The 13,846-nt window shown below is 38.5% G+C and overlaps 1 protein-coding gene across 1 annotated transcript; it reads right to left on the bottom strand.

Annotated features, from left to right (window-relative positions):
- Positions 1-1,516: 1,516 nt before the first annotated feature.
- On the bottom strand, positions 1,517-11,522 carry LOC306910415 (uncharacterized protein). The gene is made up of 4 exons (XM_079484986.1): positions 11,062-11,522; positions 6,473-6,772; positions 5,795-6,097; positions 1,517-5,706 (listed from the first exon to the last, which is right to left on the bottom strand). Exons 1-4 carry the CDS (start codon positions 11,381-11,383, stop codon positions 5,261-5,263), a joined length of 1,371 nt encoding a protein of 456 aa, XP_079341112.1. The 5' UTR covers positions 11,384-11,522; the 3' UTR covers positions 1,517-5,260.
- Between the last annotated feature and the right edge of the window lie 2,324 nt (positions 11,523-13,846).

Here is a 13,846-nt window from a genome sequence, read left to right as displayed (position 1 = left end):
GGGCACCTGTGCTCAGTGTGGTAGTGCTTGAAGTGATGTGCACACGGAACAACACGGACTGACTGAGGTCTTCCGATTAGAAAGTCCAGGTTCCAATTACAGACGGAATTGTGAAGGTCAAGCTGGTTAAGTTTATTAGTGAGTTGTTGTGGAATTACTGTACTGAATGCTGAAGTCATTGGACAGCATTCTGACATAGGAGTCTTTATTTTCTAGGTGGGTAAGAGACAGGTGGAAACACTTCATCATGATTGGGTCAGTACTTTGGGACAGGAATAATTAGGTGATTTCTTTGGTACCGCTATGATGGTTGTGGATTTGCGACATGTGGGGACGACGATTTGTTGAAGATATCTGTTAGGACATCTGTCAGCTGTTCAGCACAGTTTCTCAGGACACCGCCAGGTATGTTGTCAGGACCCATAGCCTTGCGTTGGTTAATCCTAGATAGGGTCTTACTTGTTTTGGCTGAATACTGCCTGGTCGTGGGAGGTGTGGGCAATTTTTGTGCAGGTGTGTTGTTCTGCAGTTCAAACCGTGAATAGAACTGATTAAGTGCATCTGGAAGATGTGTGTAGTTATCACAGGCCCGTAGTAAAGGTTTGTATTCAGTGATAGACTGAATGGCTTGCCATAGACTCTGCTTGCCTCTGCTGTCTGTGAAGTGAGTGTCGAATTTGCATTCCTGATGCCACAGGACAGATTGGCTCTTGCTGTTTTGAGGGCTGCCTTATTCCCTGCTTTAAATGCAAACAAACTCTTCATACGCATGTTATATATATATATATATATATATATATATACAGAATTTCATCTGTAAATATAACAACAACAAAACGGAAAACAAATTTAGGACACAGCAAAAACCTACAAAAATGTAAACAAAGACACAATGTATTTGTGAATGCAGTTTAAAGACCGTTAACTGTAGATTTCTGCTCGAAGAATGTTTTGATATAAATGTACATTCTAAAAATGGACACGCAAACTATGGACAAGCACGTCCAATGGGTTTAAAATAACCAATCCGGTGTTGTTTAAAGGCATGGTAGGGTCAAATATGGACGTATTTGTTTATTTAAACCAAATAGTTTGGATGGTTTACTTAACCTATAGGTTGAAACAACCCAGCTATTTTTAGAATGCAACTTTTTAAATGATACTTCAAATTTCATTCCACATCTTTTTCAGTTTTGGACCCATTAGGATATAAAAATTTACATATAAACCGTTTTCCAGTTGGCACATTAAAGGGAATGAATAATTAAGATTTGGGATTCTACTTTAATAAGTTTTATTCCTTGACATTAAAGAGTCTTTGTCTCATGATCAATAGCAAAAAAGCCTAAACAAATTCACTGTGATCCAATACTCTAAACAATAAACAAAGTTCACGGAGTCAGTTCATAATATCTGCATATTTCTTTTGTGTGGTTTTCTTATATTATTGAATATCTATAGGATTTTCTCTTACAAACATAAGAGCTCAGATTAATAAATGACTAAGGATGTAATCAATGCAGTTTCCACAGTTTAATGTATTGCCATAATTCAAATTTACAGTTACTTCCAGTCACAATAAAATATATTTCAGTTATGGACAAAACAATTTCTTGGAAAAGAAGCAATTAATTGCTGGTTGTAACTATCCTCTAAATAAAAAAAATCTAGACCATTGAAACAAAAACACAAATACACAGAATTCCATCGTAACAAATTTAGAACTTTGACCAAATATTTTATGCGACATGAAAAGAAAAGATTTTGTACGATTTTCTATAATTGTGGTTGCTCAACATACTTGAATCAGAAATGTAGACAGCTCTCATTCACACCCTGCCAAAATCAATGTTACAAATCTTCTTAACAGCAAAATGAAAAAGTAAATATGATCAAACCAGAACGAGTTCTGAGGTAATAATGCTTTCAAACAACACTGAGGTATGGATGTGTGAAGGAAACAGTGCTCAAAATATATGTACATATATATAAAATACATATATATCTAACTCGAAAAAAGTAAAAATAATGGTACATAGTAATACTTGGCATTTTTTGCTCAGATGTTCTGCTATATAATCTATTTAGAGCTACCATTTTGTAAAATAAGACACCTGCCAACCATAATCCATGGAAAAGACATGATCCAATTGGTCTGTTACAATTTTCTACCATGTACTTCATTATTTCTTAAACCAATATAAGTTGCTCCTTCTCCGAAAAGATAAAATCATACATGATATAAAAGTAAGTCTGTCAAAAACCCAGTGACCTCAGATACACACACACAAATGCATTTACATTTAGTCATTTAGCAGACGCTTTTATCCAAAGCGACTCACAAATGAGGGCATTATTTTAGGCGTGTGGAGAACTGCATTACGTACTGCACAACGTTGAAATGTAGTTTGTACAAGAAACTGCATCAAACATTCACCAATACGAAGTAAATAAATAGCTGCACCGAAAAGCGTTTTTACATGCTACGCTTATTATTTGATGATCTTTGTATTTAAGCCCATAAATCGATGGGATATTGGCATACTTACAGTACAGCCATATTATATTGCATCAGGGGACAAGCAAACTTCCTTCAAATATTCATATTAGCTAAAAGTAGCTCTAGGCGTATTCGCGTAAATAACAAAACTCGCTTAAGCACGTCAGTTTCTTCTTAGCATTGATGGTTATGAATTGTAATGTTCAAAAAAGGTTAAAATCCTCAAGTGGAATCTATTCTGGATATCTGCATAGATTAAACATATGGACAACTGTAACAGTGAAGGCCCGTTCACACAGAGAACGATAACTATATCAATAATCGTATTAGCATCCATAGCATTATGTTTATTGTAAGCTCGTACACTGTTGATTCACATTTTTAAGTGCGTGAGCTCTTTAAATTTGAAAGAATTCTGATTGGATGTCATCAACTAACAAAAAAAAGTGATTCCAACAATATCGTTCCTCTGTATTGTTATCGTTATAGCTCTATACTAATAGTTAACATCATTATTGGTAAAAAATCTAACAGCTGATTTGTCGATTTCAATAGCTCAGCAGATATGCAGAATTATTGGTAATAATAAGAGAAAAATTAAGTTTATAACATATATAACAAAAATATGGGTGCTAAATAAAACATTAAAACCCCACCCCAATTCTCCCCACTACAGCTCCACCCTCGAATGTTTTATCCAGGCAGTATTAAGAGATGACGTACTTAATAGTTTTAAGGTGTATCCTCTGAATAACACGATTAGGGATGCATGATATATTATCGACCATATCGGAAAACTTTCAGACGATTAATGGACATTTGCACGATAATAAAATCAGGTCAACTACAAATCATTTTCTCTGGTGGTTTCTGTCTTGAGACCTGTTAGACTTGTGCTGTTGAGAAATAGTTTCTGGGTTGCTTTGGAAGAACAAAAGAATATGTTTAGCTTATTTTTATAAAAATGATACCAGAAAAGTTAAAGAATCTGTATCCAGTGTAAAGTAGGCTTGGTACATGATTTTCAGATAAAAGCATGAAATATTACCTTGTTTTCTGAGGTCATTAATTTAAAATAAATGCAGTTGTCCACTTTTTGCCTTTTGTTTCAGTCTCAGAAAAATAAATTCATATCAAGATACTGTATATATCGCCCAATATATCGGTTATTGGACAAAATTTACATATTGGCCTTAACCACAATCATTATACCCAACTGTAAGAACTCACCATAATCATAATACAAAGTAAATTTGGGTAACTGTTTAGATTTAATTTAAATGAGCTGAAACCTCTGTATGCTTTAAACATGTTTCCCTTCATAAAAATTTGGGTTGCAAATTCTTGGTACCTGCCTGCATGGACACATCAATAGGTAGCTGCAAACAAATCAAGCCGAATTTCCCATTATATCCCAATGAAAACACGAACAAAAAGTAGCCAAACAAATAATACGGTCCCATTTTTGTAAACGTTTGGACCAGAACTCCTGAAGCTGCAGACGTCCCCAAAAAACATGGTCCAGCGATGAGGTATGGATCCGAGAGTAACAGTAATACCTTGTACTTTTCCATGATGTTTATTACTGACAGATTTGGTAAACTTCAGAGTCTTCGAACGGGGAATGTGCATGTTGTTTTCTGGAGTGAGCTTTCAGATTCAGGGTGTATATGAGAAGGGGTCGATTGGAGGATTCCTTCCATACGGAAGACTCTATGATCTGTTAGAAACCCACATACGACTAATATTGGGAAACCGATATTTGACAACGACCATTTTGTGTCTCTATATACATCCATTCAAGCACTACGCACGATTAGCACAGGAAGACACTACAACAGTTTAGCTAACTTCTGTGATATCTACAACAGGTGAGTCATCTCCCGTCATCAAACTCTTTTGAAAGTCAGTAAAGGAGATGCAAACGGAGGCAACCATACTGAAAGTCAAGTTTCTGTGCGATAACCATTTCCTCCGTCACAACTTTATCTTTATGGCGTGCCTTCAACACATCCACTTCTTCATGTCTCGTGAAGAATTCACCCCGGTTGTACATTACACAATCATTCATATTTATTGTCACGTTCAAACCAAAAAACGCATGGTTGTTGTTGTTGTAAAGTCAGCTTGTTGTTAAGTTGAAGAGAACTTCAAGAATGACATAACTTAAGTTCTTTTAAAAAACTCCAGTACAAGAACTGAAAACAGAGGTATTTCATGTTAAAGGAAAGTCAGAAGACTGTCAGAAACGATGATGAATCGATTTTTGATCGTTCATCTGATCACATTCAGAGGGGTGAACAAAGACCACCAAGGGAGCCATCAACAATTTGAGAATCGGCCATCATCTTTCTCTTCTTAGCTTGAGTGCTGCAATTCACATTCAGCTTCATATGACATCACTGAACTATTTACAGATGTAGTCTGTATGAAAAATGGTGGTCTGCACAACCCTTCTCTGATGTTCACACTGCATTCAGTTTGTGTCTTTCTACGCCGAAAAGAAACGGAGAAATGGAGGTAAACAACTTAGGATGACAAATCGTTTTTCGCTGTCACGTCAGAGTACCTTCAAATGAACAAAAAGTCTACAAATGATGTAGATGTTTTTCCTTCACCAACACTTAAAAAGAATTTGAAATTCTGACTGATGGGCTAGAATATAATTCACATCCGAAACCTCTCGCCCAAACAAACAACAACCAAGCTCACTCCTTTCGTAAATCGCAGAAAGCTGGTTTCATTATCTTCTGCGTGCTCTCATATTGCTTTGCCAGTGTGCGTCCGTACGTGAGCTTGTAGCTTTGACGGCTGCGAGAAGCTCTTTCCGCACTGCGAGCATCGGTTGGGCGTCTCCTGGTGTGTCAGCCGGTGAGCTCTGAGAAGATGTGTACGGCTGAACTTTCTGCCACACTCTTTGCACACATGAGCTTTCCTCCTACCTTTGTGTTTCGACTGTTTCGTCTCATCGTCATCATCCTCGTCCGCCTCATCTTCTTTCTTTTCCTCATTCTTCTCTTCCCTTTTTGTAGTCGCTGGGGTCCGATCGCTCTTCAGTTCTCTGCCCATTTCAGAATCGGCCGGATCCAGGGACACTTCCAAACTGGGAGCAGCATCGTTGGACTCCTCGTCGCCCTCGAGCAACTGTGAAGGGAGAGTCAGGAGTCTTTGTAACATGGAGGAAGATCTGAAATGAGAATCGTCACCTGTGGTAAAAGCAGAAATAGAAATGTTAATATTTATTTGTGCTTTCGATCTGTGACAGTAGAGGATCACGGGAGCAGTGCAAGATACCTGTGGAACTGACAATGCCTTGCGTGTCCGAAGACAGAGAAAGTACTTCTTCCGTCTGCGACCACGGCGGATGTCCCACCTCAAGCTCAAGCTTCTTCTGGGAGGCCAGGCAGGACGGCATGAGCGTCTCTCGAATCAAGCTGTCCACATCCGTCATCGAACCGGAGCCCAGCGCGGTGCATTCCTCCTTACTGGTGACTTCTTTGATCTGCCAGAGGTCACTGCACCACTTCTGACCGAACACTTTATCAAGAATCGGCACCCAGTCCTGCGCAACTGCAATGACGGACTGCTTGTCTGGTTCTGTCAAGTAAAAACAATTATGCTACAATGCAAATAGAAACAATATTTGAATATGAAATTTGTATTGTAAATAGTTCACAGAATAAAACAAATACGATACTTTTCCCTTAACACATCCCTATAATGGGTAAATTCTGCAGCTATATTTGGTATTCACAGCTGATACAACATGCAGATTTTTTTATGTTTGTGTTTGCTCTTACAAAGGCCTTAAAAGTGATGCGTGCATCGCATACAAATAAATCTAAGCTATTAAAGGTCACAATTTATCCTCAGTAAGTTCCTCCAGCACTGAACAAAAAAGGCATTTATTCAACATTGCAAACATTCTTAATGAGTAAATAAATAGATATAAATACAGGAAAAAATTTATACCATTGGTAGTTTCAGTCTGCTCCTTTTCCCGTCCTTTTTTGGCCAATGGCCCCTCTGGGCTGTCTCGCCTTTCCACTTTGGAACTACTAGGAAAGTCGGAGTCGTAATCCTTCGTTTTCACAACGACCAACTCATCGTCCTCTGCTACGTTTTTATCCCGTATCTGATCTTTCAGTATCTGGTTTTCCCGTTCTTTCTCTGTGAACTCCACGAGCAGGTCGTCAAAGCTGTCTTCCACTATTTTGGTCAGCTCGCAAATGGCGAAGTCCAGGACGTGTTCCATAACAGCTTTCAGCTGACCTGAAAAACACATTTCATCACGCTTTGACTGTACAGGAGAGGTGTCTTCAAAATCACTTTCTGTTCAAACACGCTGCTCGAAATGAAAACCGCTGGCTGAGATTCACACCAATTTGTGTCGCACCATTCAGCTAAAGACTCAATTATATGAAGATCTAAAGACACTAACAAAAATGAAACCACTGATGGTTTTCTAGTGTTTGTCATCAGAATGATGAAATGAACGGTTTTAATTCATTTAAAGAGGCTGTTGGTGCGATCAACTTCAGGACTAATAATTAAACAGATTTGCTTACGACACATCACAGTTTACTAAAACTCATCCTGAATTAAACCCTGAAACAAATTGAAAAAAATAAGTAAATTAGCTTCATACTGTCCAGCACTAGACTGACAGTAAATACTAATATGATTATTATATCACACCTTTGCATTGTCTGCATTACGCGATTTTCAAAAACACTGACGCAAAGTGTGAATGATACCTCAAAAAAGAGAGATCTCAAAAACCCAAATTCTGCATTTCTGGACACAAAAGCAATTGCGTAACCGTCTCACAGTTCCCATGGCGATGGGGCGGCGGTGACTTGAAAGCAAATCAAAGAAAAATGCCGCAGGTCTAGATTTTGAGGTGGAAGCTATCAATAGCTTATTTCTAGGACACAGAATGACAACAATTTGTCCATCAATTTGTCTGCGCCAGTAAGGCATGCAGTCCTGTCCACCCAACTCACTATATCAAACCACTAATGTTTATTTAATAACAAAAGAATGCATATAGTGCCATTAGATGGGACACATAAGGTGTTTATATAAAGCCATGGAAAAAATGAAGACATCATTACAAATTTTCATTTAAAATTTTCTAGATATACTGTGGTCATTCCAGTCAAGGTTGTCACATATAAAAACTTTGACAGATTTAAAACAGATTTTTTTTACTTTTAAGCAATACAATAGTAATATTAGTATTTTGTGTATTTCGAAAAAGTAAATCTGAACTTGTTTTCTTTGCACTATTTGACGTGTGAAAAATACTCTGCATCGTTTCTGTCATGACGATACGTTTTCATTTTCTGCAAAAGATCCAAATAGAAACTGGGAGATATTGTTAGTAGTTCACAGAATAAAATAATTTTTTTAATTTTAAGCACATACCCATAAATAGTAAAATCAGAAACATTAAAAATTGTTTTGAAATTATATTACTTTCCCCTGGCGTTATATAAAACAATATCATGTTATTGCCATAGGTGTTATGTACTGTTAAGTCAACATGAAGGATTTCCTATTAAACTTATTTTATCATAACACCAACAGACATTACAACATAGCATTGCATGACACCGATCGTACATCACACTTTAGTAAGATAAATATAATTTATTAGTTACAATTAATGGTTATTCTGCGTAGTAAATGCCAAAAATAGCCATGAATTTTAGTAATGTAGTGCATATATTAGCCCTAATGTTACTTTTCATCACCTGCCAACATGAAAACGCATCGCCTATGAATGTTCTCTTGATCTTAGATGCCAAATAATGAGTCACCCTAGTCATGATGAAAATATGCAACATTGGCTTGCAACTTTCTGTCTTTGGTAAACCCAAAAAGTTATTTTGAACAAAATTGGTCCCTACTTCTCTTCAAGGCAAATACAGTGAGTGATAACTTAAACATCACAAGACAGCGTTTCCCATACAATGCATTCACTTGGGCGGTCCACCCAGGTATATTAATGACTTCCCAAGCATATTTGGCATCACATTTTGTAATTTTCTATCCATCCGTGGACATAATGACTGTATCTTTGATCAATTAACTAACGGATAAACAGCGCTTCCACATCTTCTCTTTCCTGACTTGTTTGGTGTGAGTGGCACATGCACTCTCTTCCGATGAGCTCCATGCGTGTACAAGCCTTCGGCCTCTCGTCCGCATAACATAAGCGCACACATTTCCTTTATAGGGGTTCATATTTATTTTTCAGTTAAAAAAAGAGTTTCAGAGTATAAAAGCCAAGTTTTTTTTATTTTCTATGTTGTTTTAAGGGTTATTGTGTAATCGTGTTAAATAATCGGGATCTCAATAATGATGTTATTTTGTCATAATCGAGCAGCCCTTACTTGCATTTAAAATCAAAGGAGCGTTCATAATACAGCTACACATTGTCGAGAAAGGGCAAACAGCATAGTCGCTCTATAAAAAAAAATACATAGCCGCTCTACAACGCAGATGTTGTTGGGATTATAAATCAGGATTTTAGCAGCAGTTAAAGAGACTACTGGTGACATTCCGTTGTAAAATACGATTTAATGTGACAGATCAGAGAGTAGAAGAAAAACAGATGAAGTGCTAACACTAACACGATGCAAACACTGCGCGATTACGTCACAAATATGCTAATTCGTGTGCCACGTAACCAGCGCCACAAGTCTGTCAAAATACTGCTCAATCCTAATTATTCATATAAAAAATTACATATATGTAAAAATGACCCAAATCGACTTTGTGCATTCAGTTATTCTTCATCAGTGTGTGTTCCCCGAGAAGCCACAACCTTTGTATGGCTAGCAAATTAAAGTCAATCAGTGGTGATGTTGCTTGTAGAGATTTCATTTTTCTTGGCCTATTCTAATTTTTTTTTTGGTAAAAAGAAACTTGGAAAAAGACTGAAATAACAGTTGAACATACAACTGAAAATAAATCCCTGTATATCACAAACACAATTATCAAACTGACCTTCTTCTGAATATAACAGAAATGTGCAATAATGTAATAATAGGTTCGGTGGGTAGTATCTAAATAACAAGACACGACATGAAACAACTCATTTAACGCGACGTCAGAAAACTACAGTCGACTCAGTATAATGTATTTTGGGCTGAGATAATGCATCGAATTTCTCAAGCCTCTGTCCTCAACAATGGAAAAAGGCTGGTCATCGAGGGCCATGAATTCCATAATTTTTCTCATAATTGCTTTAGTCTTTTCACTGCTAATACCAATGAAAGTTAGGAGAGGCTGCAGACTTGTAGTTGGCATAGAGCTCTGGCTCGGACTGCTAGCGCTAACATTAGCCCTAGCCGCATTCCCTTTTTCAAACTGGGCATATTCAGATATGTGATGCGATTTTAAGTGTCTAAATAGGTTTGTTGTGCCGAACATTTTAGTGGTGGTTCCACCACTTTTGGACAGATATTACAAATTGCGAGCTTTGTGTCGTCTACACTCACAGCGAAGAACTTCCACACCAGCGACATGTTTTCACGTGACTGTGAGTGTTCGCTTGGCTGTGACGTTATTGTCTGCGCCGCCGGCCAAAAAAGCATCGGAAATCGGAAAGACGCGAGACCCGGCCATGCCAAAAAACTCTCCGATTCCGATCGCCGGATCTCTAGTTGCTCGTTTACCAACATTCTCCAAAATATCTTCTTCCGTGCTCTGCAGCAGAAAGAAAGTCAATTGGTATGAATTTTTCATTTTTGTGTAAACTTTGCCTTTAAATTGTGACATTCTTGGCAACCGCTGTCCCAACCAGCATCCCGGATAATACAGACCATGCCATAAAAGTGCATCACATTTATGGTTTGGCTTTCATGGCAATCCCCCCATACCAAGCTCGAACCATGGGTACCCTCGGCAGAGCCAGATGGGCGTGGTTTCCCCTAAAAACTCCCATTGGCCGAAACTCAAGGCGATGGCCCCCTCCCCATAACTACCGTCACCGCAGTATGAAAAGCAGCGCTAAGGTGCAGCACAAGAAGAAGCGTCGTCATTTCATCCAGCCATTGGCAACAGAAACAACAAGTCAGCCAAACAACATAGTACGCACACTCCTCAAAGGCCTGCATTTCAAAAACAACCCTCGACCGTGCACATCAGCATCAAACAGCCCCTAGTCCTTGGTGTACACTTCCGCATTTGGACCCGTTTGAAAACCAGCCCCTAAAGCCGTGCACCCAAACCAGAAGCCCATTCACCCAAACCGTTCCAAAACCAAACTAACCCAAAGAAGTTTCGCGATTGCATAAAGGCACGTGGTTCTAATTTGATATCAGGTCCAAGTTGTATGAAAAACATGGAAGTCTAACCCCACAAGGTAACTGAAATAAACGGTTGCCAACGCATGCGAAGTTTAACGCGACTTCCTCCTTCCGTTCAAAATGGTGTTTTGTTTTCAAGCCCGTCACATTTGCGCAATACACGCAAGCGCCTCCGCGACACACAGCCAGCTTTTTGCATTTCGATGTCCAAATGCACGTTTTAATCCCAAACAGCCTTACCGACCGCTCGCCCTTTCTGCTCACGCCGGAGCGTTTCGCTCTGCGCGCCGCATTCAGAGCTCTGGCTGGGGACGTGCTGCTTTGTCTCTTTTCTTCCCTTAGACGCGTTGCTTTTGCCTTTCCACGCACCGTCCTGCTTCCGGGACTGAAGGGTCGCCCTCAAACGCTGATTTTCCTGCTCTTTAGTGGCCGTTTCCAACAGCATCGAATTCAAAGTGGCCCCGACAGTCTTGGAGATCTCCTGAACGGCGAGCTGCACGACCTGCTCGAGCGCGGACTCCAGCTGACCTTGAAAAAACGAGATGTACAGGGCACCGTTCATGTTTACGCGTGCTACGTCGGAAGACTTCTCTCATTCTTCCTCTTCCTAACCCCCAAAATAGTGTTAAATGTAAAGAAGTCCTGCGGAGCAAGTGCCTGGAGACGAACGGTTACCCCTTTCTCTGGAAACGCATCGTGTGTGTGTGTGTGTGTGTGTGTGTGTGTATACACCCCTTCGGATGCTGTACCGTAGTCCACTTGGTGAGGTCGCACGCCGTGTCCGACTGCCCAACAAGCACGTTGGGGTGTCTGCCAATGCGTCATTTTGGCCCGGATAGCCTATGGAAACATACTGCGCACATAAACGAGCATTATAGTGGATTTAATGGTTATGATGGAAGTTGGGGGTCTCAATTGGGGGTAGCCTAGTTTATCTGGCGGATGGGGACCGAATAAGCATCATTGGATCCTGATGTAATAACTATCAAAACACGGTAGGCTGGAGTAAAAGTGTAGTTGATCATAGTTATTTGAATGGAAACCATTATTTTTTGACATTTACTTTTTTGGGGGACTGCCTATTTAATTCGTGTTGAAGCTAAATAACATTTTATAAGAATTTGCTTGAATAAAAAACATAAAATTCTCTTTCATATGCGCTGTTAGACACAAACGTTGCATTTATTCAATAATATAAATAATCACTTGGCAAATGCTGTAAAAAACGCATTTTGCCACCGAACTAAGCGCGTTTTCTACCGTGATTACGGTAAACGGGCATTGGATGATCTAAGAGGAAGGCGGCGCGACAGTATCATGGCAGATATAACAGATTCAAACGTGTACTACCGACTGCGTTGACGACGTGTTTGTAACGCTATTGTGTATAATGTAACATTTCATGTTTCTTGTAAAACACAATAAGATCTTTATTAAATACATTAGCTAACATAAACTGACAATGAACTAGTGAATAAATGCTGTAGAATTATTTTCACAGTAATTTCAGAATTTAGGCCTAATAAAGTACATTTCTTAAAATAATGATATAAGTTGTACCTGTTTACATAAGTTAGTTCACAGTGAACATGAACTAAAATCTTTATACATATGCTAGCTAATGCACTTAATTTAACTTGTAACAATCTTATTGTAAAGAATAATTCTAATATTTTCTATCATGTTGTGTTCTTTGGTAACAAAAAGCATGATTTAACTTTAACAACTGAGCTGTCAAAGTTATTTGCATTCCTAATAAAAACTCCTTGATGCCACTTTACCGCAGCTCTGGTTCCTGTTCTGAACAGCGGAGGAAGACTGTGGGCCGACATTAAGAAAGTGTTTATGACTACTAGAGAGACATAACATCAATATTCAGCTATTATTATTCAGTGATGGCAGTCAGCAAAGTGTCAAAATGCGTCCTGAATGCTCTGCAAGTTGCTTTGGGTGAAAGCGTCTGCCAAATGCATAAATGTTAAATAACGTTGTATGTACATATATTTGACTGCCTAGTAGCAATACAATTCTCATTGTTACTCATGAATTACTCATTATTGTAATACGTTTCATATGTATCTTAATCTTGTACAGTTAAATGGCTAAATGTAAATGTATACATATGCTTTTATCTAGTGACCGGCTGAGAAAGCCAGGCGTCCACCTGGAACATCATTTTCTATCATGTATTTATTCTTATATACTCTGCAGCTTCACTTATAGTCTTTTGTTATAATTTTGTGGGTTACACCTGTTGATCTCTTTCATGAGGTGAAGAAGGCAGACACTAGATACCCCAGGAGTTATGCAATCTGTGTTTCAATGTTTCAATCGGATTGTTGTTGGATAAACATCCCGAGATGTTTGTCAAAAATGTATTATGATGGCTTGTGTTGACTTTGAGCATGTATTTGAAACAATCACAGATATCAAAAAGTAATATGTCTTACAAGAAATAAGTTAAACTTCGAGCAGTAATTTACAAAAGCAATGCTGATGTGTCACAGTTTGTGCATAGATCACATGCTGTATTAAAGGTATTACAGTGTAAAAGAGAATGTGCATTGACGGCAGTTTACTATGTGGTTAACACGTGTCAGCATGTGTGGTCATAGATAAACACACAGGCAGTGTATCATAAACAGAGGTGTAAAGAGTAACTGTAAACCATACTTAAGTAAAAGTACAGAGTTACAAGTTACAATTCACGAATGACAAAAAAGCTGGAGTAAAAGTCTTCGTGTATCTGATTTTAACAGTACTGGGGTGTTTTACTCATACTGAATGTAGAGTTAAGGCAAAACCAGTCCTCAACACTTAAGAGACATCCCAGTGAAAAACAAGAAACGGCTGATTCGTCAGGACAGCAATCACATCAAACTAAAACCTCAAAATTGCAACAAATCAAGGTGGACACCACAGCCTGCATCTATTACAAACACCTACAAATCCCAGTTAAGTGCTCAAAAGGAAACCAATATCCTTCAAAAAGGTCTCTTCAGTAAAACGAATAAATAAACAATGT

Source organism: Barbatula barbatula (assembly GCF_947034865.1).
Source record: "Barbatula barbatula genome assembly, chromosome: 21".
NCBI classification, from domain to species: Eukaryota; Metazoa; Chordata; class Actinopteri; order Cypriniformes; family Nemacheilidae; genus Barbatula; species Barbatula barbatula.
Note: the sequence above shows the minus strand (reverse complement) of the source record. Positions and strands in the feature narration are given on the sequence as shown.

What these genes read in the sequence shown, in the direction of transcription:
- LOC306910415 (XM_079484986.1), bottom strand. Translation starts at nt 11,383, where the DNA reads ATGAACGGTGCCCTGTACATCTCGTTTTTTCAAGGTCAGCTGGAGTCC. An exon ending in GCAGAAAGGGCGAGCGGTCG is followed by an intron (nt 6,773 to 11,061) that starts GTAAGGCTGTTT and finishes TGTGTTTTTCAG; the next exon opens with GTCAGCTGAAAGCTGTTATG. An exon ending in AGGCATTGTCAGTTCCACAG is followed by an intron (nt 5,707 to 5,794) that starts GTATCTTGCACT and finishes CTTTTACCACAG; the next exon opens with GTGACGATTCTCATTTCAGA.